Source organism: Labeo rohita, unplaced genomic scaffold (genome assembly GCF_022985175.1).
Source record: "Labeo rohita strain BAU-BD-2019 unplaced genomic scaffold, IGBB_LRoh.1.0 scaffold_61, whole genome shotgun sequence".
NCBI classification, from domain to species: Eukaryota; Metazoa; Chordata; class Actinopteri; order Cypriniformes; family Cyprinidae; genus Labeo; species Labeo rohita.
The window spans coordinates 742654-769395 of NW_026129535.1; the positions used below are offsets into that span (position 1 = coordinate 742654).

A 26742-nucleotide genomic window follows, 5' to 3' on the forward strand; every position below is an offset into this window, starting at 1 on the left:
GGATCGGCTGGGGGTCTAGACAGGTTAAGAAGCACTGCTGTAAATAAAATACAGTTGAATGAAATTATTATACCTCTACAAAGGTAATTGGGGAAAATACATCATATTTTTAATTGTTAATAGTTAAATGTTAATATCAGTTTACATCATAGTTAAATGTTAATATCATAACTGGAGCAATGCTTTTCTTGAAACATTTGCTTTTAGTTGAATAGATTATTTAAATAACAGCTGACAATGTCTTTATAGTCTGTAATAACATGACTATTATCTGATTATAAATAAGACAATATTCCTATCAAGCAGTTAGCAATTTGGGTTGCTTATATAATTATTACTTTTACATTCACTAAAATAAATAAGATGTTCCCACTCAGAATCCCTATTATCCAAATAAGGGATAATATTAATATTATTATTTATTTATTTGTTTTAATGAGCGTAGATTAGTTAGTGTCATTGTTGCTCAAGACTTTTCTTTTCAATGTGTTGAGTTTTCTTTTTTTTTTTTTTTTTTTTTTTTTTTTTTTTTTAACTATTTTTTTGTTTTGTTTTGCCTGTCAGTGTTATTGGATATAGACAAGTGAGTCCTGTTTTGTTTTCATTTTTTCTTGGATTTGGTTGATGTCCATATCCATTCGACCCCTCTGTGTGAATTCTTAACATTTGAAAAAAGGTATTTTATTCCATAAAATATAATATTAATACAAATGTTATATTCTAGAAGAAAAAAAAAATATTTTTAGTATGTTATTTTATAGAATAAAATACATTTTGTACTCCTTTTGTACTTCCTCCCAGCTTCTATAAATAATGTAAGTAAACTACTTGTTTTTTCACCACTTTGCATTTCCTCTTTTGTACTGCACTATATTTTTAATAGTTAAAGTTCCAACCCTATATAATCATGTCTCTTGATTGACACCTAGGGGACAGTCTCTTGACTGACACCCTCATAACAAATACCAAAGCAAAATAAATTATATTATTGCAACCCAAGAAAAGCTAACCATTGACAGGAAATATCTGCAACTTTTTATGACACAGAACATACTCTATAATTATTCAGCAACTGCCACATGCAATAAAAACATCATTTAGATAACGTGAGGCATAATACATATGACATTTTTACAGTACAATGAGGCCCTCATTGTTCAATTCTCTTATTGAGAGATTGTACAGACTATGCAATATGCCTTAAAGCAGAAGTGGGCAGATTTTCACACCACTCGCCCAAGCAGGAGTGGGCGGCTCTCTGCAGTGGATTTCCGGCTCAGAAGGTTCCAGAGCATTGAAGGCACTGAGCTTATTCCAGAGCTGAAACTACTACTTGTATTATCTTCTCTCAGTGGATGGTACTCTTTAAACCGCCTGGATAAAAAATATACATGGAAGGTTACTTTTATATACATAAACTTTGTTTACATTTAACTAGGCAGTGTACTACTTGTGGTATTGGTGTCTTACTTGTATGTAAAAGCAATGGCTCCTACAGCACAAATAAAAACTAGGACTCCCAGTGTTGCTCCAGCTGTGTTCCTTGACGAATTTGTGTCTGCAGTTTTAAAAAGTAGTGAGGTTATAGTGTGTGTTCAGTAAAATATATTGTATTATTTTAGATATGCTTTGAATTTAAATGTCACTTGCCTATAGCCACACTGAGCTTCGCACTAGTTACAGCCAAGCTGACATCATTGGTCAGAGACACGTTGATACAGAAGGTGCCTGAGTTGTTGAAAAATTGTCGCAGCACCATCTGACACTCAGAGGCTGGAGTCACAGCATTACACTGTAGGGCCTGAATAGGGCTTGTACAATCTGCATCAGATACCACGGTGCACACTTGATTGGGAAGGCTGGCAAGTAAACATAAAAATATAATTCTTTATAATAACTTTGCATACCATATTCATGTTCAACCACAGTCAACAGTATTTCTAATTTAAGACTATTATAAAACAGTAACAGCTAAGAACAGTAAAGCCTATATACAGTCTATATAATAAATCATATTGAAGAAATATTTACCTTCCCTGACATGTGACTGTAAGATCTACAGCATTCTGCTCCAGCTCTGTGGCCAGAATCACCACATTATTCACCTCCACAATCTCAACACTCTCTATTCCCTCTGAAGTGGGAAAACATATATGTAAAGAATATTAAACACGTATGTAGACAGGCAGTTTTTGTGCTTATCAGTACACACATATGCACACATACATACACACACGTTTGTTTTTGTGAATTGTGGGGACTTTCATAGACTTCTATAGATTTTATACTGACCAAACTATATTGTCTATCCCCTAACCCAACCCTAACCCTAAACCTAGCCCTCACAGAAAACATGTTTGCATTATTACACTTTCAGATAAACATCATTTACTATTTTTAATCATTTTTTAACATTGTGGGGCAGGTCCCCACAATGTCAAAAATTTCAGGTTTTACTATCCTTGTGGGGACATTTGGTCCACATATATATTTATATATAAATTCAAAAGATTAATATTCAGGTCTATTGTTATTGTTTAAATACATAAAAAAATAAATAAATAAATACAAAAAATTACTCACGGACTACTGTAAGAGTTGTAGAGAAGGAGCCATAACGATAAATCATACAGTTTGTTTCTGCTGGCATTTCTGGTGCTTGCCGCTTTGCAATGACTAGAGCAGCTTGGGTTGCTTCAGTTCCTGCCACCAGTTCTGCTTCTAATTCACTCATTGTTGCCTCAGGTATGCTAGTTATGCCTGCAAGTAAACCAATGGAAACAGACTAAATAAGTGACACAATTAAATGTTGTTGTTTTTTTTTTTAATATAAGTCTAAATAATGTTTTTTCACCAGTGATGGCTTCGGTTGCCTCGTTGACTCCAGGAACAGCTTCATTAACTGCTTCTATGTCTTCTGCTACAGGTATAACAGAAGCTATGACGTCTGTGACCAGTGCCTCAGGGGTGTTAATGATTATTACATCACCAGTCATTGCCACTGTTTCTATAACTGTCTGAACAGAGGTTGTGTCAGCAGTAGCAGGGGGTTCTGGGAGAACTGTGGCTGCCAGATTAACTATAATCTCATTTCCTTCTGGGGCCGTGTCAGCCGCAGGAACTCCTGTCGCAGGTTCAGCCTCAACAGCTGTAGGTGTGGCAAACGTAACTGCAGCATTATTGTCAGCTTCAGCCACAGCGGTGTCTCCAGCAGCAGTGGGCACCTCCTGAGCAGTATTATCTAATTCTGCTTCTATGTCAGTTGCTGACACTGCCAAGTCATTGGCAACTACAGTAACATCAGCTGCAACTTCTTCCTCTGCTATCGGAACAACATCAACCGACTGAGGAGAAACAGTCAGCACAATGTTTTCCACTGCTGTTGCTTCATCTGGAAAAAGAGAAAGGACCAACTAATTTCTTAAAAACATGTTTTGAACTGAGAATTGTCTTTCAAATGCCACTAAATATGAGCTTTGAATAAAATATGAAATTCTACCTGTGACAGGAACAGGAGGAACAAGAGTGGCTGCTGGAGTTGGATTGAGCTGACAACCAGTTGAGATGGCTGCCATCAGAACCACCTGCGGCCTGAAGGAACCAGTTGTAAGGTATGTGTGGGTAACAGTGGTTTCCCGAGAAATGAGAGTTCCACTATTGTCACCAAAATCCCAGTTGAAGGTGATGTCTGACCCATTGAGATAATGACTAGGGTCATGCAAATTAATGCTAAAATATACAGCTCTGTTCTGGATAAAGCTTTGGTCACCCTGATTGATGTCTCCAACCTGAGATAATGTCACTGTAAAAGGAATCTGGTCTAGAGAAGAAGAGGAAATTTCATTACGTTCTTGCAGGAATATGCTCAATAAACAAAAACATTTGTTTACTCTCCAGTTACACTGATTACTTTCCAGTTCACTTCAAGGCAGTGGTTTAAGGGCATGAATTAAGTAAACAAAATAGGCTTAACGTTTTTTTGTTTTCTTTTTTTTTTTCTAAAGAATAGAGATTACGTGCATAAATGTGCAGTTATCAAACTGCTCACCAGTGACGGAGAACTGGGTGGATACATAACCAAGGGGAACAAACTTGTCTTTGCCACGGCAGTGATAAATGACTACATCCATGGTATAAGAACCAAGAGGCATATTGTCTGTTTCAATGGTCAGTAGAGAGAATGGTCCATCAGCCACCTGCCAGTATTTTCCTGAAGAGTGAAACAATGAAAAGATTAACTAAAAATCAGCCACTAATAGCCCTAACCCTGTCCCTAACACCAAGCCATCTCTAAAATCAGAGAAAATATATTTTAAATTAAATGGTTGATAAGAATGTTGTACAAGTCTCCACAAGCACTAAAGTCCAAGTGTGTTGATCCAAGTGTGTGTCCTACTTGCTATCCACCTTTCCATGAAATGTTAGTTTATATATGACTAGAATAAAACTACAGATGTAAACTTGCTCTTACCCCATGTTTTCCATACATAGACAAAGCGGGGCTTTTTGCTGGAGACCCTAGTGAAGGGTGTCCTGTCAGGAAAGACACCTGTCCATTCTTGAGGGATGTTGGACTCAGGGTATACAGTCTGGCCCATAGTATATGACGTTCCTAAAACATTTTTAATCACTTTTTTTTTTTTTTAATTGTAGATAACAATTGTAATTGTAATTGTTAATTGTATTAATAATAATAATAATAATAATCACATGGTTTTGTTTACATGCAATAACAAGTATTGTATACATTAAAATATATTAACATAAAATATAAATAATGGCTATATTTAATGTTTATAATGTTAATTGTAAATACATTACATTTCAAGATCAAGAAAATATTATATAATGTAAATGTACTGTATTATAGAAAATTGTAAAACTAACCATTAATTGTACAGTTTCTGGCCCACACCACCTGTCCATCAGGAAGTACTGTCTGGTTCTGAGGGAAGCGAACGTCAATGTTGAAAGTAGCTTTGGCTCCTGTCAGTGTAGGAGAATCATTTCTGACTTCAAATGTCACCTCTCCGCCTATGGTAAAAAAGGATTTCCAGTTTAAAAGAAAGGTAGCAGGTATAGCATATCTTCTTCCAAAAAACCTAGGAGAACAAATAATTATCTCAAAAAATAAGTTCCACTTGTAGCATATACTACTTTATTCATATGCAATTTAAATAGTATCTCAGTTCCTGTTGTTCATTTTTTATTCCATGGAAATTGAATAAACTCAGTGGAGTTCATTGCCTTGTGCTTTTTTATTTTTACATTTTATGTCAATTAAATTTGTATGTTCGCATATCAGATACCTTTCCAACAGTCTCTGTATCTGGGATCTCCATCCCTCCAAACTGGATACATCTGTGAATTCCATGAGCGATAATGTGCGAAGCGTGTTCTGGATTCTACAAGAATGAAGATAAGAAGTAGTAAAGGTCTCTTTTGTGAAAGTGCATTAAAATAAGTTGTCAGTAATAAGTAATTAATGAAGTTCATTTCATTCTTCAAATTACAAGAAGAAGTACAACCAATCTATGGGGAAACTCTTGATTTCATAATTTTTCAGTCTCCCAACAGGCCCAGTTATTAGAAAACATTAGATTTGGAAAGTGCATATTTAACTTGATTTAATTCCCTTACTTCAATGTTATAAGCAACCCTACAAACACTAAAATGATGCATATTAGATAAGTATATGACTACATAAAATGACAGATTAGAGGATTGTATAATAGATATTTAGACTCAAAATTATATATATAGTATAATATATAGTGTAAGTTCATAAGGTATTTAAAGTAAGCAAATATAGGATAGTTCAGATGGAAAAACAAAACAAAACAAAACAAAAAAAAAACAAGAGAATGTGAGGGCTGGCAAATAGAGTCACACGACCTCCGCAATCCCATTCAATCCTTTTCATGTGACTTTCAGCTGAGGGTACCACTGTAATCCCCACTACTGGAATGAGGTAAAATCCCATTTCATTTATGACATTCTATGTATGTGTACATCTAAATGTTTGTGTATCTGATTGTGGAAGCAATTGTATGTGATTAATTATGTTTTAAGATGCATTACTTACATTTACATTTTATTCATTTGGCAAATATTTTAATCCAAAATCCAATACATTTCCAGGAAATCAAAGCTATGACCTGGTGTTGCCAGCACCATTCTTTAACATCTGACATCATGCACCAACACTACACTTAATAAAATCAAAGAAAGACCAATTTCTGTCTTAAATAGTTAGCCTTAAGCCTCTTTAAACCATTAATCATACTGGTCATACAAGTACTAGTACTAATTTAATTATGCCAAAGTTTCCTATTAATGGTTTTTAGAAAAAGGCTACATTGGAGGGCTGCAGTATAAAATTTTTAAGCTTGTCCAACTGCATTTCACCATCTCTTTCAGTGTTGGACTGCCTTGTGTGCAATGCCTTATGGCAATTCATTGAACTAATTTTTTTTAATACATTTAATTGTTTAAAGTATTGGTATTTAAAATAACTATTTTTCAGATGAGGATTTAACCCAGAGATTCTATAAAGTTTTTCAAATCTTGATTATTTAGTGTGACATACAGTCAGTGATTCCTATTAATGGTTTTCAGTATATAAAGAACAGAAATACTCACGTGAAAGTCCTCTTGATGAGAATGTAACAATTAGAAAGATGAGAGCTGTCCACATCATCAGGGTATGCATTGATGACTAGAACACCAGAATTACTGAACCAGCTTTATTCTTGAGACTCATGAGGTGTCTTGCTTCAATATCAGTACCCCAAACCAAACCCCCAGTGTATGATGTCATAGATGTGTGCATAACAGGTTCCTCCCACACCCTGAAGTAATCCTGTGGAGGGTTGTAGTTTAGGAATGTTTTACAAATTAATTTGCTTCAATGCATAACTATCATGCTAAATTTCTGATTACATATAATATAATATAAAACCTAGAATATTAACCAATTTTGTTTTTTATTTTAGCCAAAACATATTCAAGTTAGAGTTATATAATGAATATGGGCTTAAAGTGCACTCTTTGAGCTTTAATTAAAAGGTATTCTCATCAAAATGGGAGAAAAGGTTAAGGAATTACAGCTCTTTAATATGTACCTCCCTCCTTTTTCAAGGTAAGCAATTGGACAGTTGTGGGCTATTCCTTCATTTTTCTACATCACTTAAGCAGGTAAAAGGTCTGGAGTTGATTCTAAGTGTGCCATTTGTAATTGGAAGCTGTTGCTCTGAACCCACATCATGTGGTCAAAAAAGCTCTGATGCAAGTAAAAACAAACAATTGTTAGAATTCAAAAACAAAAGAAATCCAATAGAGAGATAGCAGGAACATTAGGAGTGGCCAAATCAACAGTTGGGTACATTCGGCGAAAAGAAAGAACACAGTGGTGAGCTCAGCAACATAAAAAGGCCTGGACATTCACAGAGGACAACAGTGGTGGATGACTGGATGATCCTCTCCAATGGTAAAGAAAAACTGTTTCACAACATCCAGCCAAGTGAAGAACACTCTCCAGGAGGTAGGCATGTCACTGTCAAAGTCTACAATCAAGAGAAGACTTCGCAAAAACAAATACAGAGGGTTCACCACAAGGTGCAAACAAGGCCAGATTAGACCTAATCAAAAACATCTAAAAGACCACTTCTGGTGATCAACCTGTACCAGAATGACGGGAAGAAAAAAAAAAAGGTATGAAGAAGGTTTGCAACTGCCCATGATCCAAAGTATACAACATCATCTGTGAAACATGGTGGAGCAGTGTGATGGCATGAGCATTCCAGTGGTACTGGGTTACTGGTGTTTATTGATGACGTGGCAGAAGACAGAAGCAGCAGGATGAATTCTGAAATGTATAGGGATATACTGTCCGCCAAGATTCAGTCAAATGGAGCAAAGTTGATTGGGTGGCACTTCATAGTTCAAATGGACGATGACCCAAAACATACAGCAAAAGCAACCCAGGAGTTTTTGAAGGTAAAAAAGTGGAATTTTCTGCAATGGCCAAGTCAATCTTCTGATTTCAAGTGAAATGCATGCTCAATTTCAAGTTGATTGAGCATGCATTTCACTTGCTGAAGACAAAACTAAAGGCAGAAAGACCCACAAACATACAACAACTGAAGTCAGCTGCAGTAAAGGCCTGGCAAAGCATCACAAAAGAGAAAATCCAGACTCTGGTGATGTCCATGAGTTCCAGACTTAAGACCTGCGAAGGATTATCAACTTTCCAGACTTGCCTGCAAAGGATTGATTACTTTTAGGATGATTATATTTATTTGTCCAATTACTTTTGAGCCCCTGAAAATGGGGGTCTGTGTATAAAAATGGTTGTCATTCCTTAGCCTTAGCATTTTATGTTGTATTTTTGTTCAACCTCTTGAATTAAAGCTTAAAGTCTGCACTTCAATTTAATCCTAATAAAATTTTGATTTCACCTTGTTTCATTTTAAATCTATTCTAGTGGCATACAGAGCTGAAATTATGAAAATTGTGTCAGTGACTGTATATCTTGTTGCATGGAGATTAATGAAATGATTATACTTTTAAAATATTATTGATTTAATTAATGTTATTATGACTTTTACATGATTTTATTTTAGCCATTTTACCAGTTTTCTTTCACAATTATGAATACCCTTAAAAACTCAGACATTCATAATCTTTCACTGAATATAGGTGTAACGTACTGTAAGAGAACGACAGAGACAAGGAGTAGCATAAACAGTCTTTAATAATTTCACACAATGGGTAATCCAAGGAGGGGAGAAGACACATGTATACAACTATGTAGACCGGACAAAGAAGGAACGCACAGAAAGACCCTTTTCACAAGACTGTGACGGGGCGTTTCAACGGTTGTCATCATCATCATAAATCCTTTACATTTTTTCATTTTTTGATTTTTAAAAGAGTATATGTAAATTTATAACACTATACTTTGTATTATATCATCTTTTCATTAGGTTACAAAAAATGAGTTAACACTAATGCTAGGGTGTTTCTAATGCAGCGTCTATGTGAGGGATGGTAAATTTGACATCATTCTCTCTTCTGACTGCTGATATCAGTCTCTCTCAGTTTTTTTCCTTTGATTGAGAGTCGTGAAAACACTATTATGGAGTTTTTCATTTGATATTTGAGCAAATGGGAATGCAAAAATATATATTTGTGATGCTCTCCGATTTTACCCAACTATGACAACTTCTGTTATGAGAAACCTGGAAATGTGAGAAAGGTCCATAGGAAACATTTAACACATATATTGTTATTTTTTTCTTTTGTAATAGAAAAGTACACAATAATAAAGATGGTTAAGCTTAGGTGTACCACTTCACCAGTTCCCATTTAACCTGAATCCAAGTAAAGTCATGTCAGATCTTTTTCCACATTTAATGTAATATTGATACCAACAAAATGCATATAACAAATAAATAGAAACTTTTTAGGTCGAAAAACATTACCTGGTGGCATAAGTGTGTGCACCCGTTTATAATGGAGGATGATACTGTTTGAAAAATTAACTAATCACGTGTAAACTCTTACTCAAAAGCACTCAGGATTATGTGATGCTAATTAACCCTGAATTAAAAAAAAAAAAAGAAAAGAAAAGAAAAAAAGTAGGAGTATGCTTGTGCAGCCAATTTATTTTAAGTCTTTTATAAGATTATTTCTTTCTTAGATTATTTTTGTATGTTTGTTTTACATAAAATTCACAACTGTACAAAAATATTATTTCAAAATGTTGAATTTGTAAATGTGCATTCTGTCTCTGCAGTACCTCATCTCGTGATCATATGTGGATCCTGTGAGAATAAATGTCTATTCATTGTCTACAAATGAGGACAAGAAAGAGGAATTATATTCTTAGAGCATGGCTGTCTGAGAATCACGCTTGTTGGGTCATATCTGTTAATATGACCCAGAGCTGCAATGATGGAGAGTCACAAGATGGGAGTATACGCACAGCCCAGTCAATGATGTTCTTTCATTATTGTTCTCTTTCTCCTCATGTCTTTACCTTCTTGTAATTTTCTTTTTCATTCTTAGCATTCTTGGGTTGATATTAGTGTTACACTAACAATATATGTATTGTTATTCTTAGAGATGTTCCTTCAAAGGAATCTTTGCTTTTTAACTGAGTTTGAATTTTGATTGTAGTTTAATGTAATACTTTTGCAGCAGAAAAGTAAAGTATACTAAGTATACTAAATAATCATGTCTAGTTGGATATTAGATGGTGGGATTTGATATTTTACCATTTCCAGCATAAGGGCTTCTTTACCAGTAGTACTGAATAGTCATGGTACTTTTGACAATTTATTATTATACACTTTCTATGAAGCCCATATTTATAATACATTATAAGGGTATTCTTAAGGCATTATAATAATGAATGCATAATACATTATAAAAATGTATATGTTATATCATATAAATAACCATAACAACAATTATAATACATTATAATGCTTACACATTTGTGGTTATAACTTTTAAGATTATGATTATTTATAACACACAGGCTGCATCCGAAAGCCTAGTCAGCTGACTTGCTGCCTCGCTGCCTCATCAGGCAGTGACTTCGAAGGCTGCGAAGGCAACTCTAGAAACAGTTTCGGACAGACTTCAGAGGGAGCAGAACGTGACGCCGTTGCTAGGTTACCTAACGGTTAAGTTGTAAAATTTGTAGAAAAACGATTTTATACAGCTATATATAAATGCTTTAATAATACATAAAGATCTCAATGTTATTACCCACCGAAGGTCTTTGCGTCGGAGAAGACGACTGAGAATGGCAGCTACTTTTTGCTTAAATAAATAAAAGCACTGATGCAAGTAATATTGCAGAACAGGTCATTGTTATTAGTGGCTGTTTCGTTATTATCGGTAGTATATTGTAAATATTATTCTTATTCACTACTCATTTGAACCCTTTTAACATTTTATTAAATACTATTATTACAAACAATATTATTTATTATGCTTTTTACACTATTATGATTCATAATATCATGGTCAAGATCTCATCTATTATATAAAGTAACAAGTCTAATTTCACCAGAATATCTTTATTTATATAGCCTATATGACGCACACGCACAGGATTGTGGGAAATCGAAGGCAGCAAAGGATACATCTATGCTGCCTTCAAAATTCCATCAAAAGAAGGTACCTCCGGAGACAGGAAGTGAAGCAGAATTAGAATTCGGACGTGCCTTGATGCCTTCCTGGCTTGGAATGCTGCCTCCGAAGGCAGCATTTTAGAGCTTTCGGACGCAGCCACAATGAACACCATACTTTTACATTTACAATGAACTATATATCTTGACATTGTTTCTTTAAGATCTGCACAGTATCTTATTACATCTTGTAAGTGGTTAGGTGTGGAGTGTTATTTGAGTGTTCCCTGTGAGGCTAATATTAATTTTGATGTGAGCTAGTTAATCATTTCAACTGAAAAAAATGCAATGGTTATATGTTAGATTACATTTTATTTTGATGGTCCCCCTAGTCTATTGACTATAAGCAGCTTTGCAATTACATGTCAACTTACTCTCATTAGAGTATTAGTAGGCTTAGGTTAAGGTTAAGGGTAGGTAGAATGTTGATTCTATATGTATAAGTAATACTTGCAAAGTTACTTATAGTAAAAAGCCTTGTGTCATATTACACTTTTAAGTAATACTTGCAAAGTTACTTATAGTAAAAAGCCTTGTGTCATATTACACTTTTCATCTGATCTGATATCTATGGCTGTTTGAGAAAAAAATATATTTTTATTATTATTATTATACTTATAAGTGGTCTTTGATTGCTTTAAGTGAAATAGCATAAGAAAGATTACAAGATATGAGACTTATAATACATACATAATAACTATAAGAAATATAATCCATTGTAATTTAAGTGTCCATTGCAATGTGTTCACTGTGTTATAAATCATCATACTCTTAAAAGCTATAACCACTAATAAATAAATATTAAAATACTTTAAAACTGTTCTTATGAATATTCATACGATGACATAACATTTTTTTTTTTTATAATGCATTATGCATTCATTTTAATGCCTTAAGAATACCCTTGTAATGCATTATAAATATGGGCTTCATAGAAAGTGTTACCAATTATTTTTGCTGAGAACTGTGTATTTGCCGACAAGGATAGATGATAACATTACCTGTATAGTGGTTACAACATGGGAAAAGGTCAGTGATGGAAAAGTACTTCTTAATTTGCTATTCTGAATAAAAAAGTAATTACTATTATATATAAATAGGGTGGCACTTATTTATGGACTTTTGAAATCTTTTGCTCTCACCCTCTCAATCAACTCTCCTTTTTGAGAAATGGAAATAAACCAAATTTCGCTCAGATTGGACTATGTTTAGGGTGTGCTCAACAAAGGTGAAATTCTTTCTTAAATGACCATAACAACATGTAATTAATAATTAGACAAAACCACTAGTAAACTGTGAACTAGATTAAAAATGAGAACACAGAACAGTGTCGTTAACCTTAAAATGTGAAATTACATTGGCACCAATAGCCTTGTGGGCAGCACACTGACATGTAGCGCTGTTACGCTTCAGTTACGCTTTAGTTGTCCCGAGTTTGAGTCCCAGCTCAAGGACCTTTCCCGATCCCACCCCCCTCTCTCACTCCCCCACTTCACTTTCTGTCCTTTTGAAATAAAGGCATAAAATACCAAAAAGAAAAATCTTAAAAATTTTTTTATTACAACGCTGTTGATGAGAACGGATCTTTGAAAAATTGCAATCTGATCTAGATCGTGATGACAATCCGACGTGTACTTCAGCTGGAAAACTGGAAAGAGATTTCCTTACTCTCTGACAATCTGCATAATGAACTGTTTTGTTCTTTTTTTTTTTTATGAACAGCCCGTTGTACTCTTGGATATATCTCTTTGCAACACCTCTTTCCTGCATTTGCATTGTTTGCCCAGGAAGGATCTTCATTTAGGAAGAAAAAGAAGCTGCGAGTGTTCTGCCATTGTTGTGACGTGTTGTCAAGTATGGCAGCCATTTGGGAGTACAACTGGGAGTTCGGTGCCTTGCTTAAGGGCACCTCAGTTGTGGTAATGAAGGTGGAAAAGAACACTGTACATGCACTCCCCCACCTACAATTCAGACCCAAAACCTTCAGATTACAAGTCTGATACTCTAACCATTAGGTCACGACTGCCCCTCATCTCTGATATCAGAAACATTCAAAATTTGATCAGTGAACAAAAACTTTGCTAATATCACCAATCAGCTCTTGAAGTGCCTGTTGATAAAAAGATACATACTTTGAGCGCACACTAAAAGACCAATTATCTGGATAAAATTTTGGACACATCACATACCTCTAGTGGACTTCAAGTATGCAGCTCGTTTTGGCTCATACCCTAAAAGTGGCAATTTTAATAAGCTATAAAAAATTATCTGTAGGGTATTTTGAGCTAAAACTTCACATACACACTCTGGGGACATCAAAGACTTATTTACATCTAGTAAAAAGGGGCAAAACAGGTCACCTTTAAAGGATGAGGCTGCAATGTCATGCAATGGCAATTTGTTGTTTATGCTGATGAGAGAATTTGCCAATGCATATTCATCAGAATTCAGTCAATGAGTGTGCACACTGAACGACTATCCACGGTGACGAATCAAAATGCCTCTGATCGGATATTGTATTCATAAGCTCAACAAAAACGTGTGATTGGTTATAATGCTCAACGCCGCAGACCTCACTCAAAAAAGGATTTGATGCAATGTGAATGACTATAAATGAAATGCCGCGATCAACACTTTTCATTAATTTCACTTTACTTTCACTTTCATGTGACAATCAATCTAGCTTACTGCCACCACAATATCACTTAAACGAAATCGAACGTATATTAGTGGAAACATTCACATGGTGTTCAACTAATAAAGATCCTCATTTTTGGTCAATAGTAGTATTTGAAGATTTGGCTTCAACTGACTATAGCTCTTTATGTTCTCTGTGTTTTTAAATTGCCTGGAACTAATGAGAAATCGCTTCAGACAGTTCAGTACATGCAGGGAACTGAACAAATCAGCTGAGCAAAATATCCAGAATCTCTGGCAGAAAAATAGGCCCACTACATTAAAGATACAGCAGTATATTTCATTGTACACATGGGATACTTTTTTACTCATGTGTGCAGCAAACCCATCTTGAGTGTTTGCTGTTAAAAAAAGTTTTTTTAAGTTTTATTTTACCATAGAAACCAGTGCTATTTGAACGATATATTGACGATATAGACATACTTCCAGGCAGATTTCTAACATCTTTAGTTGATTGTAACCTCTTAATTATTGGCCTGATAGTAGAAATGGGATTTTTCAATGCTCTTCAATGCTTAATGCACTTTAGCCGTTTTCTTATAGCCAATTTCTATTTTGTGAAGTTCAACTATTTTATTTATTTATTTTTTTTTTTGCTGCACATCAGAAATATATTTTATTCATTGTGATCAATGATTAAGGGAAGTTGGCCTTTATGTTCCTCATATTTATTATTCATGTTCCTAGTCACCCTGGTGTAATAAAAATTGCAAATACGAATGGAAATATACTTCAGAGATATTTTAATCATAGGAATTTCAAGGGGTACCAGTAATAGTGGCCATTGTGTATTAGAGAAAAATATTTATTTCATAATGTGATTTCCTCCACTTTCCCTTTTTTTTCCCTTATACTTCAATTAAAGGTTAGATTTTTTTTTTTTTTTTTTTTTAATTTTTGAATGAAAGATCAAATGTGTACTTACAGATAACAATGTGGACTTATTTTCAGATATGCCCAGACAGTGTCACACCAGCCTGTCTGAAATCCTGTGCTGACCAGTTGGCCCACATCTTTTGAAGGATCTTTAAGTCCCTGCCTGCTTCAAACGCTCCACCATCATCCCTATCCAAAAGAAACCCAAAATTACTGGACTTAATGACTACAGACCTGCTGCTTTAATGTCTGTGGTCGTGAAGTTGTTTGAAAAACTAGTCGTGGCTTATCTATAGGGCATCACTGGTCCCTTGCTGTACCCCCTGCAGTTTGTCTACCGAGCAAACAGGTCTGTAGACGAAGCAGTCAACATGGGACTGCACTTCATCTCACATCTGGAGAGACCAAGGACTTATGCGAGGATCCCCTTTGTGGACTTCTGCTCAGCCTTCAACACCATCATCCCAACACTCCTCCAGACCTAACCAGAACTAACCCAGCTCTCTGTTCCTAGCTCTATCTGTCAATGGCTCACCAGCTTTCTGACAGACAGGCAACAGCTAGTGAGAACGGGTAAATCTACACCCAACAGCTGCACCATCAGCACCTGCACCCCCCAGGGTTGAGTTCTCTCCCCACTGCTCTTCTCCCTGTACACCAGTGACTGCACTTCTACTGACCCCTCTGTCAGGCTCCTGAAGTTTGCAGATGACACTACAGTCATCAGCCTCAACGATGACTGTGAGACGAGTCTGCTTATAGAAGTGAGGTTAAGTAGCTGGCTGTCTCATGCAGTCTTAACAACCTGGAGCTCAACACACTCAAAACAGTGGAAATAATCGAGGACTTTAGGAGATGGCTCTTAGTCCTTAGTCCTGGCTCTTGGAAGGTGAACCTTCTGCCCAATCTGAGGTTCTAAATGCTCGGGACTGGGTTTTCATTAAGGCTATCTCAATATTTTGGTGCACTGAGCTTTTCTTCTACTCTGATGAGTCCCTTAGTCCCTGCTGCTGAAAAACAGCCCCACAGCATGACGCTGCTACCAGCGCACTTTACTTTTGGGATGGTATTGTGCAGGTGATGAGCAGAGCTGGTTTCCCTCAAAAATGATGCTCAGAATTGAGGTTCATCACACCAGAGAATCTTGTTTCTCAGAGTCTGAGGGTCCTTTAGGTGCTTTTGTGCAAATTTTGAGTTTGTTTTCATGTGTCTTCACTGATGAGAAGATTGAGTTTGGCCACACCGCCATAAAGACCAGATCGGTGGAGTGTTGCAGTGATGTTTGTCCTTCTGTAGGTTTCTCCTATCTCCACATATGATCATGGAGCTTAACTAGAGTGACCATCAGTTTCTTGGTCACCACACTAGACAAGGCACTTCTCAGTCAATTGCTCAGTTTGCCCAGGAGGTGAGCTCTAGGATGAGTCCTGGTGGTTTTAAACTTCGTCCATTTACATTGATGGAGGCCACTGTGCTCATTGGGACCTTCAATGCTGCAGAATTTTTTTCTGTACCCTTCCCCAGATCTGTGACTTGATACAATCCTGTCTCGGAGATCTACAGATAATTTCTTGGGCTTCATGCTTTGTTTTTTCTGAGGCATGCACTGTTAACTGTGGGACCTTATACAGATAGGTATGTGCCTTTCCAAATCGTCCAATCAACTGAATTTACCACAGGTGGACTCCAAACAAGTTGTAGAAACATCTAAAAGATAATCAGTTGAGGATGCGCCCGAGCTCAATTTTAAGTGTCATGGCAAAGGCTGTGAATACTTATGTACATGTGATTTTTTTAGTTTTTTTTATTTTTAATAAATTTACAAAGATTTCAAACAAACGTCTTTCACATTGTCATTATGGGGTATTGTTTGTAGAATATGGAGGAAAATAATAAATTTAATCAATTTTGGAAAAAGGCTGTTACATAAAATGTGGAAAAAGTGAAGCGCTGTGAATACAATCCGGATGCACTGTAAGTGGGGAGGGTTCAGTGTGTGAACTCAAGGGCACGCAAACAGTCAATATCAGAGAGCACAGAAAAAAATGCACAGAAATCACTTAAACTACTGTACTGTCCTCGCTTATAAAATGTGTATTATACATGTACATCAGTACATGTGTATCAGCTTAATCTTTGGTGAAATAAAAAAAAAATACACAGCTCTGCCACTTAGTGGCGCTATAAGCCTGAAAAAACATAAAAATGACTATAACTACGGAACTGTTGGTCTGATTGACCTGAAAATTTGCATGCAGTGTCTCTATCCAATGTGCCATAAGGGTCTATGAGGACACTGGCGTATCTCAAAAAACATGGCCGCCATTGGCCAATGAATTTTGAGCACCTATTAGACAAGGTTAACGGAAGTCGATCGGAACGAAACTCACTGGGCATGTTCGACTCATGGCCCTAAAGGTCTGTAAGAACTTTGAAACAAATCGGCCACTAGTTGGCGCTAACGAGTTTTATGGCTCTGTAATCACGTGGCGTTTCACACATCCACACAATATGCATATCATTTGATAGATCTCCTCATAATAAGCAACTTTGCCTCAACAACCATTGCTGTCAATCAAATCGTTCATTAAATATTCACAATTATGTTAAAAATCTAGTTTTGCGAACTAGTCCTAGGTTTTTCGCTCAATCTCGATCAAACCACTGCAGCGCAGTTCTCCAGACTCTCTAGATCAATAATTATCAAAAAAAAAGTTGAATTTTCTTCTTTGGTTAGCTATAACAGGGTCATTTACAAAATGGGCGTGGCCACATACACCCAAAAGCCTATAAAACCTAAACAAAAACTCAAAAAAACTCAAATTTCATGGACATCAGACCATAGGTGGCGCTATAACAGTTAAAAAGGCTTTAAAAAAAAAAAATGATATGATATATGAAATATGATATATCTCAAGTGTTCTTTTAATATTTGCTATTATTTAAAAAACCTACTTTTGTGAACTAGTCCAAGATTTTTGACTCAAAATCAATAAAACTACTGCAGTAAAATTCTCTGGACACTTTAGATAAACAATTATCAAAAATGTTGAACATTTGCATTTGGACAGTGATAACAGGACCACTTAATAAGATGATTATGATCTACTGTACACCAAAGTCTATAAAACCTAAAAGAAAAGAAAGCAAAACAAAAAAAATAAAAGAAAATGTTAGTCATATATTTTGGTTTGGACTACATCCTAAAGCTATAGCACCTCAAAGGCCTTATTTGCTTGAACCCCAGTAATTGCTGCTTGCAGCTATATTTATAAGTATTATTGTTAGTTTTTTATTTATTTATTTATTTGGTGGAAGAAGAGAAAGTTTTTCAACAATCCAAACTATTACTTCAGTGAAATTGGATGTTAGTACCCTATGATGGGTAAAAAAGGATTAATATTTTCCTGTGGCACCCCACCTCATGGCGTCACAGCTATGCTGGCACATCACATGCTAGATGGAACTGAAAGATACATTGGGTTTGTATCCTGAACACTTTCAGTTGCTATTCATAGCTGGATAAAAAGGGGCCAGATTATAGAGCGGCCAAGGATAGTGAAAATGCGGATGCCCTCAGGCATTTCCCCATTCCAGAGATTTTTAAGGAAGCATCAAAGAAAGAGTGTATCTAGACATGGCACAGAGATGTCAGTCAAGCTACTCAAGAGTTTGTGAGTATGTGATGAAAGCGTGGGCTGATCACATTAATACAACTGACTTTGCACCTTGTAAACAGAAACAGCAAGAGCTTAGCGTTCAAGATGGGTGTGTGCTATGGGGGGACACAGAACAGGGACATTCTGTGTTGGTAGAACAGTTGCATAAGTCTCACCCAGATATGTTGAGGACAAAAGGCCTGGCTATGAGTTACCTATGGTGGCCCAAACTTGATGATGACATTGAGGCCAACGTGAAAGACTGAAGTATGTCCAGAACAGAGAAAAGCCCCTGCTTTTGTACCACTTCATTCGTGGCAGTGCCCACAAAAGCCTTGGAGGAGAGTTTATATGGATGTTTTTCCATTTTTGGGGAAAATGTTCTTAATTTTAGTGGACGTCCATTCTGAGTAGATGGATACATTTCCTGCAATTCTGCAAAAAAAACAGCTGCTACTCTTGAGTGCTTGCAAAAGTATTTTTTTAGTATGCATGCCATTCCAGACATCATCATATCTTACAATGCTCAGTATTTTGTAAGGTGAATACAGATTTCATGTCCAGAAATGGAATAACATGTCACCTTTGCATCATCAAATGGACTAGCTAAGTGGGCAGTACAGACTTTTAAGGAACTAATTAAAGTTCAGGTGACACAATTGTGACCAAGTTGCACAGAGCATAGTTTAGTTACAGCATAATGGAAGAAATGATGAAGGGGAGGAAACTGCGGTGGACACTAAGCATAATACACCTTGACCTCACCAACAAAACTGAAGAAAAACAACAGGGTAAACAACAGCAGCACAATCAACATGCAAAATCCTGATATTCTAAAGTGGGAAACACTGTGTACACCTGGGGTGTATATTTATAATACATGCGTATAGTAAAATCCACATGGTCCTACTTAGAAAAATGGGCTTTGAGGTAGAAAAGTGCTTAGTGCTTTGGATGTTAACTGGTGCTCTATTATAGTGGTTCCTAATGCTGGTCCTGGAGGACTCCAAACACTACTTTGCATGCAACTAACTGGTTTCAGACCTCTGCCTTGTAAACGCCACCTAATTAATGTCGCTGACATATAATAGAGTAGTGGTTCCCGATCCTGGTCCTAGAGTACCCCCAACACTGCACGTTTTTGATGTCTCTTATCTGACACACACATTTGAGATCTTGGGAGTCTTTATGAGTTGAATCCGGTGTGTTTGATTAGGCAGTGCAGTATTGGGGGTACATCAGGACCAGGATTGGGAACCACTTCTCTATTTTGTGTTAATGACAAGGTTGAGATCTAAAACCATTCAACTACACACAATTTCAAGATCATTTGTGATTTATAGAAAAAGTAGTGCTAGGAAATGCCCAAGTAGTGCATCACCATGATGATCCACTATTCAGTCGACAGCAAAAAGTGGTTCTGAAGTTCTATTCTAATCTGGCTCAACCTCAGGATTGCAAAAAGTACACCAACAATTTCTGAGTTGATTCAAACTGCAGACACAATGGAGTCTGAGAGTTCACAAACTGCATGTATAAGATGTTCCTTGAGAGAAAGGACGCCAACAGAACATCTCAAAGATTTTGTGAAAACAAAGTAACAAAAATTAAATTCAAGTGGCAAGTAATCTTGGTTGAAATGCTGAAACTGTTAAAAAGGGCAAATATTTAACCTTTGAGTAATTAGAGTACATTTTCCCTCAAGTATTTTCTATGCATTTTCTTGTGAAGGAATTGAAGGGAATCCTCAGAGTTAAGTAGGGCAGAATGCAGCATATGCATGGCAATACCAATAGACCAATAGTGCCCAATAGATGTCAGTGGCACACAGTGTTGAGCAGTCCTGTTAAAGGCAGAGAAAAACTATCTTTATAACGTTATATATTTAAGTATTTAAATCCTGAAAGATAACAATACTGAGAAAGAAAATTAGGAAATAATTTAAATTAAGGTGCTTTTGTAGAATGTGTATGTTGGGGGATGCGGGGTGGTTGAATGAAACTGGAGATGGGGAATTTAGAAAATCTTAGGGCCAGCCCTGATAGTATGGCCCAGGGCTCTCCAAACTCAGTCCTGGACGGCCCGTGTCCTGCAGAGTTTAGCTCCAACTTGCCTCAACACTCCTGCCTGGAAGCTTCTGGCATTCCTAGTAAGACCGTGATTAGCTGGTACAGGTGTGTTTAACTAAGGTTGGAGCCAAACTCTGCAGGACACCAGCCCACCAGGACTGAGTTTGGAGACCCCTGGTATGGCCGATTTCAGCGGTGGCCAAAATGGCTATTGAAAATCAGTGCTGTTAAAAATTACAAGTATTATGAGCAGGTTACTTTCTATGACCTAATAATTCTCACCCTGAAATAACAATTTTTTTTATTATTATTTAAAAAAAGGCATTACGCTTCGGATGCTTCACACGCTGACTAACGTGACTAAATGTGAAAGGATACGTAAACTAAACAACCCCCACCACCACCACCACCAATTCAGCACAGAAGAGTGATGAGAACCCTCTTTGGGAGATTAGTTTTTGATTTCTTGCATGTCAAGCTTGGGGCTGTTTGGCATTTAAAACAACCCAACCTTATTGGGCACTCATACTGGGTGTCAACCTTAAGTGGCAACCAAAGTGCCAATGATGGCCTAGGGATGGTTCCATTTCCTTTATGCTAGGATACTATTAGCATGGCTAATATTGTCATAACCATAAATGTAAATAATTTGCTTTTGAACTTGAGACAAGCATATACATTTAGCTAAAAGAGTTACGTTATGTAGTTATGGAGTAACAGAATTACTTATCTAGTTAAACTGAACGCTTGCTACAGTAGTCTAATTATGTTGCTTAAAAAAGGGGCCAAAGGCCAAGCTCACTGAAAACAAAAGAAGCTGAAATTAAATTACCTAATTTCTTTCAGTTGGAGTGGTTGTGAAATCAATTTATAGACATCATATCTAATCCCATTTAACTGACCAGACAGCAGCTGCAACTGGAATAAAATTATGACTGCCAAATATACATATTTATATATACATATTTGCCAAATATTACAAAGCTGATAGTTTCATACAGTAAATTTTATTAACATACAAAGAGCACAGTCAGTTACCTCATAAGAGCAAAATGTTTTTCGGTATAAGAATTAGTCAGCTGTGAACACTGAGCCAAAGCCTATAGAATATGAGACAAGACAGCAATTTTTGTTTTACTGACACTGAGGGGAAGATGCTGTTGTATCAAGTTCCTAAACCAAAAAGCATGTGAAAAAAGACTTTTGAAATTACATTAACAAACATTTCCCAATATAGTAAAATACCACAACTATGGCCAACAATTATTTTCCTGGGTAACTACTTCAGGAACTTAATTCAGTTCAATAATTCAGTTAAAATGAAAAAGGGGTGGGGTTATAATTGTATTGTGATGTATTCATATTTCTAGTTATCTTCATCTTCATCACTTAACACTCTCTTACATCTGCGCTTAGCTGGGGCAGCAGGACTCTCATGGTCTGAATTGATGCTTCTTTCAAAGTTATTACTGGATAAAGGATCCACATCTGAAACATCTACGGGAGAGAGAAATAGAGAAATTAATCGCCTAGATAAATTGCGGAATTGCACTTTGCGCTGCATTTCTAGATATTTTGATTTCTTTGATACACATTTCAAAATTTCACAAAGACCTTAAATGACTCATCTTACAATTTGCTTAAAAGTATTAATATTAAAACATGTAAGTCTAATCTAGTCACTGCATCTTTTTTTAACCACTGTTGGATACTAAGTGAACAGCCAATAGAGGCTTGCTAGTATAAAGGCTACTCTGCACCTGCCTAATTTCAAACAGCTTCAAAGGGGTCATGACCTGAAAAAACAAAATTCCCTTCATCTTTTGACATATAAGAGGTAATTTACTAAGAATTTACTAAAAACATTCAGTAAGTTTTAGAACTTAAAACTTTCTTATTAGCCTAAAAACAGCTTATATTGAAAGCAGTCTGCCAGGTTGAGGAATGAGTCTACAATCTACCACATCTATTTAAACAGAGTGTTCCGATGAGGGGGTTCAAAACAAGGACAGAAAATAGCCTATTACTTTTCAATTATGATGTTTTTGATGCAATCTTAATAACACTGAAAGTGGACCTCAGAGAACAGTACAAAATAATAAAAAAGGCAGTTCATGACCCCTTTAAGGAAAAAGGATGATTGTAAAGATAACACCAACTAGTAACATCTATGCCTGGCACACCATGACCATCACGGAAACGCATTGTTTGTTGTAAAACAAACCAAAACAATGACTCATTGCAATGGACCAGAAATGTCTGAAGTTGTTTGACAGAAATTCTGCAAAAGCTTTTGAGATGCTGTTAATTACCTCTCTGATCATCATCATCGTCTTCATCTAACACTCTTCTTCTCTTCTTTGAGATTTTCTCCTCTATACGATCACTGGAACACAAATAATCAAAATCACATTCAGTACAAATGTGAAGAAAGTCATGTTTAGTGTGGACCTTCACAAACTTCAGTCATTCAAGAAGTACATCAATAACAAGGCAAGGCACTGACCTTTGTTCCACAGTATCAGAACTCCCCTCACATGATGTAGAGTCTTACAAATACAGAGTATACAATTTAAATCACTTAATTTGTAATTACAAAATAAATAAGTACTTAAAATAGTTCACATGGTGAAATGCATTTTCCATATAGCTACAAGCAGCAATTATGAGGCCAAGCACAAACCATTTGATTAAAAGTAGCATTCCGATGATGATTTTGGAAAATTAAAAAACAGTAGTGAAATTGAAATCGAAAACATATCAGTGCATTTAACTTGGCATGAACTCAGAAATTTGAAAGGAAAAAAATAAAATTTCTGGTGCTAGAGGGCTTATAAGTATTTGCAATTGTACATGCTCAGACTGTGTGTTAGCATAGAACTTCTATGGGCTGCCACAGAGTGAAAGACGACAAAGGACCAACTAATAGATAATTGCATTTAGAAGTGCTTGGCCTAAAACAATATCAACACCGGCATCAACAAAAATGTTGCATGCTTACCCTTGGATTTAGAAGAGGCACATTTCCTCTGGCGTGACAACAGCAAAGCTCTCAGTGCTTGAGCTCTCATCTCTTGATTATCATCATCCTTCCTCTCAACAGACAGACTGCTTTCCTCTTTTTCCTCAGAGTCCCCCTTAGCTGCACTTTCCTCCACCAGGTCAAGAGATGCTGCTAATGTCCTCAGCTGATGCACGCTCAGACTGGAAGAAATTCTCCAGAAAGACTCCTGGTGCATGACACATTTAATGAGATGACAGAATAGTGCATAGTGTCTTCAAATAATCACTGTTATAGCAATATGGAAGCTTCTAAAAAAAATAGACTATACTTGTGACAGACGTTAGGTGTGAGGCTGAAAATGAGAACAAAGAAGCCCAGACCAACCTGTCCATCTGTGGGTGCACGGATTCCAACTGAGCGTAGAAGTTTTTGGAAAGTCCTGTTTTCCATAGCATCCTCATTCTCCTCTGTCAGAGGAACCAGTGCCACAGGATGAGAAACACCTGGAGAAAGAGAGGGCATATTTTTAAACTGAACTATTTTTGCATCTTCTTAAGAAACGTTGAGTGGCGTCAACCTGCCAATGGTGCATAACCTGCCAAAATAAGGCTAGGGTGTTTTGGGTGGTTCCTAGGGCTTTTCTACAGATACAGTCATTCTGGACATGCTTTGAAGAGAAACAGATCATGCTGTATCAAACAACATTATGCGGTGAAAAAAATGTAGGGGGCTGTTGTGTTATTTTTGTTTCATTTGCTAATGGTTAAGGTAGTCGTCTCAACCCTGTCCTAGAGATCCCCAACCACTGCACATATTGCATGTCTCTCTCACTGGACACACCAAATACAAATCTTGCATGAATCAGGTTTGTTAGATGAGGGAGAAATACAAAATGTGCAGTGGTGGGGGTCTCCCAGACAGGCTTCATAAGCACTGATTTAGGGAGTTCATTCCTCAGATGGGTCCATCTAATAGCAAGGTTATCAGCAAAAACTGAAGTCAGAAAGCAAGCAATATTGAGCCAAAAAAACAAACAAACAAAAAAACAGCCATAAACAGAGGAGGGGCAGGACAAATACCGACAAACCATCCTACTTGTACAACGACTGCCTGCAGCAATGGAGAATATTACTGGTTACTGCTTTTTTTTTTAAATTTAGCAAAATTCTTAAAAATTAGATACTAGTAATACGTTGCTGCCGTGGATATTCCAAATCATAGCAACTAAAATAGCATAAGACAGGGGTGCCCAACCCTGCTCTTGGAGATCGACGCCTTTGGAGCGAATAAAAACCACAATGCTCCGACTTTTTAAAATTGACACTCCTCACTTCATTTATAAAAAAAAAAAAAAAAAAAAAAAAAAAAAAAATCACACCGCTCTACTCTGCGCTCCGCTCCCACACTCTGGTGTACACTGAGGTCTTTTTTTTTTTATGTGTGCTATAAATGAATAGTAGTCATCAACAACTGTTGTGATAAACAGCTGATATTATACCATGCTATTTGAAAATTACATTCGAGATTCATTTATGAGCTTTATATTGAGCTTTGTTCTGTGTGATCAGCCTCACCACTTTCATTGGAAACTTTAGGTAAACAGGCTCTATTACATTAATTTACAATGGATTTGACATTATGTAAATATAACTGACTTAGATTATTGTGCTTGTTTTTATTTTGCAAATAGTTTGTTCAGTGCTGTTCATGACATTTTTGGCACACAATATAGAGCATACAACTATACATTAAGTGAGAGAAGGCACAGTGCACAATATGGAGGAAACGTGTTCTGAAATGCATGCTTAGAACTGCACATGCCGCATTAAAAGGTCTAGCCTAAAAAAAACAAAACAAAAAAAACAAAAATTACAGGGTTTTTAAAATAGCTATTTCAGAAACTACTTTTATGAGACAGTCAATGTCAGATTTAAGTGATTTCAAATATGAAATTTAAATCACACACTTTTTGACTAATCTGGTTGCATTCGTTTTTCCTAAGTCACCAATACATATATTGAATATGTACATATATTGTTTATCAAGCTGCACAACTTTCAAAATTATAGTCATTACCGCAACCCAACAGGAACTAACAGGTTTGATTTAATGTGTATTTTTTGAAAATGGCAAGATCTGAATGTTTCAAGGGGATTACGTTTTTAACAAGACATGGTCAAAATTATGCAGACATTGAAGATGCTGAAGGCAGATGCAGTGTTGCTGTAGCAAGGGATTAAAAAATATAAACAGGAAGTCTCACACATCTTCATGTGATGATTTAGATCAAATTAACGTTGTATGTTTGGTCAAGGTAGGTAAACATGGATGTTAATAGTGGTTCATGGTCATAACACAGGCAGCTGGCAGTAGAAAGAGGGGCACATACAAATGAAACTGACATAATCGTATTATATTTACCCACTTAAATGCATATTGCAGACTGTGCATTTTTCTAAAGACACCAGTTTATGGTGGAATCGCTTCTTGTGCCTGCCATCGCTGCTTGCAGTTAGATTTTCTATGGCTTTCCATGTTCAAAAACATCATACTGTTTAACAATGCAATTTTGAATTGTAAATGCACTAAAACAAAAGTGCAATATGCACAAAGAGATAGAACTGCACCATTAATTGTTTAAAGATCTTGATTTAAAAACACAATCTTATACCTAAATGATAATGATTTAGCTATGTCTATAACACCTGTTTTATACGCAAAACAACAAAAAAATTAAGTCTGTGAAGGAAAAAAATACAGACAACTGAAATGTAAGACACTGCCTACCCTGCAGGACATGGGACAAAACAAATTTCGGGTCATTGTTTTGTAAACCATGCACAGTTAAATGCATTTAAAAAAACAAAAAATGTCTGAACCTCAAAGAACATATTAAAATACTAAAAAAAAAAGGTTATTATTCTCTCCAACTTTAGTGATTCAGAGAATTACAATAAAAACTTCTAAAAATGGACATCTCTGCATTTATACATACAAAATGCTTTGAGTAATCCTGCTGTACACTCTCAAACCACTAATATATCTGTAGAGATCTGTGAATACTATCAACTATCACTAACTGCAAGCAGAAGTAACAAAGGCTTTAATCACTAATGTTTTATGTACTCACCATCCTCCTCACGATCATCAGCAGTTCTGTTAAGCGAATTCTGTAGCCATAGGACAGGCCCTGACAGACCTGTTAACAAAAAAAAATTCTAGTAATTATCTCA

At 36.2% G+C, this 26742-nt stretch overlaps 2 protein-coding genes across 2 annotated transcripts in view; both read right to left on the minus strand.

Annotated features, from left to right (window-relative positions):
* Positions 1-494: 494 nt before the first annotated feature.
* Positions 495-6780, minus strand: pmela (premelanosome protein a). The gene is made up of 12 exons (XM_051103968.1): positions 6643-6780; positions 5310-5405; positions 4888-5034; positions 4472-4612; positions 4049-4210; positions 3500-3820; positions 2855-3391; positions 2584-2760; positions 2032-2134; positions 1651-1859; positions 1471-1558; positions 495-1374 (listed from the first exon to the last, which is right to left on the minus strand). Exons 1-12 carry the CDS (start codon positions 6710-6712, stop codon positions 1224-1226), a joined length of 2202 nt encoding a protein of 733 aa, XP_050959925.1. The 5' UTR covers positions 6713-6780; the 3' UTR covers positions 495-1223.
* Positions 6781-21493: 14713 nt separating this feature from the next.
* timeless (timeless circadian clock) overlaps positions 21494-26742 on the minus strand; it is an 85769-nt gene continuing 80520 nt past the window's right edge. Inside the window, exons 25-30 of the mRNA XM_051103967.1 lie at positions 26640-26708; positions 23894-24012; positions 23507-23735; positions 23012-23054; positions 22818-22891; positions 21494-22002 (exon numbers count right to left, since the gene is read on the minus strand). Coding sequence (XP_050959924.1) covers positions 21872-22002; positions 22818-22891; positions 23012-23054; positions 23507-23735; positions 23894-24012; positions 26640-26708 — 665 coding nt within the window. The 3' untranslated portion in view covers positions 21494-21871. The remainder of the gene's footprint in view (positions 22003-22817; positions 22892-23011; positions 23055-23506; positions 23736-23893; positions 24013-26639; positions 26709-26742) is intronic.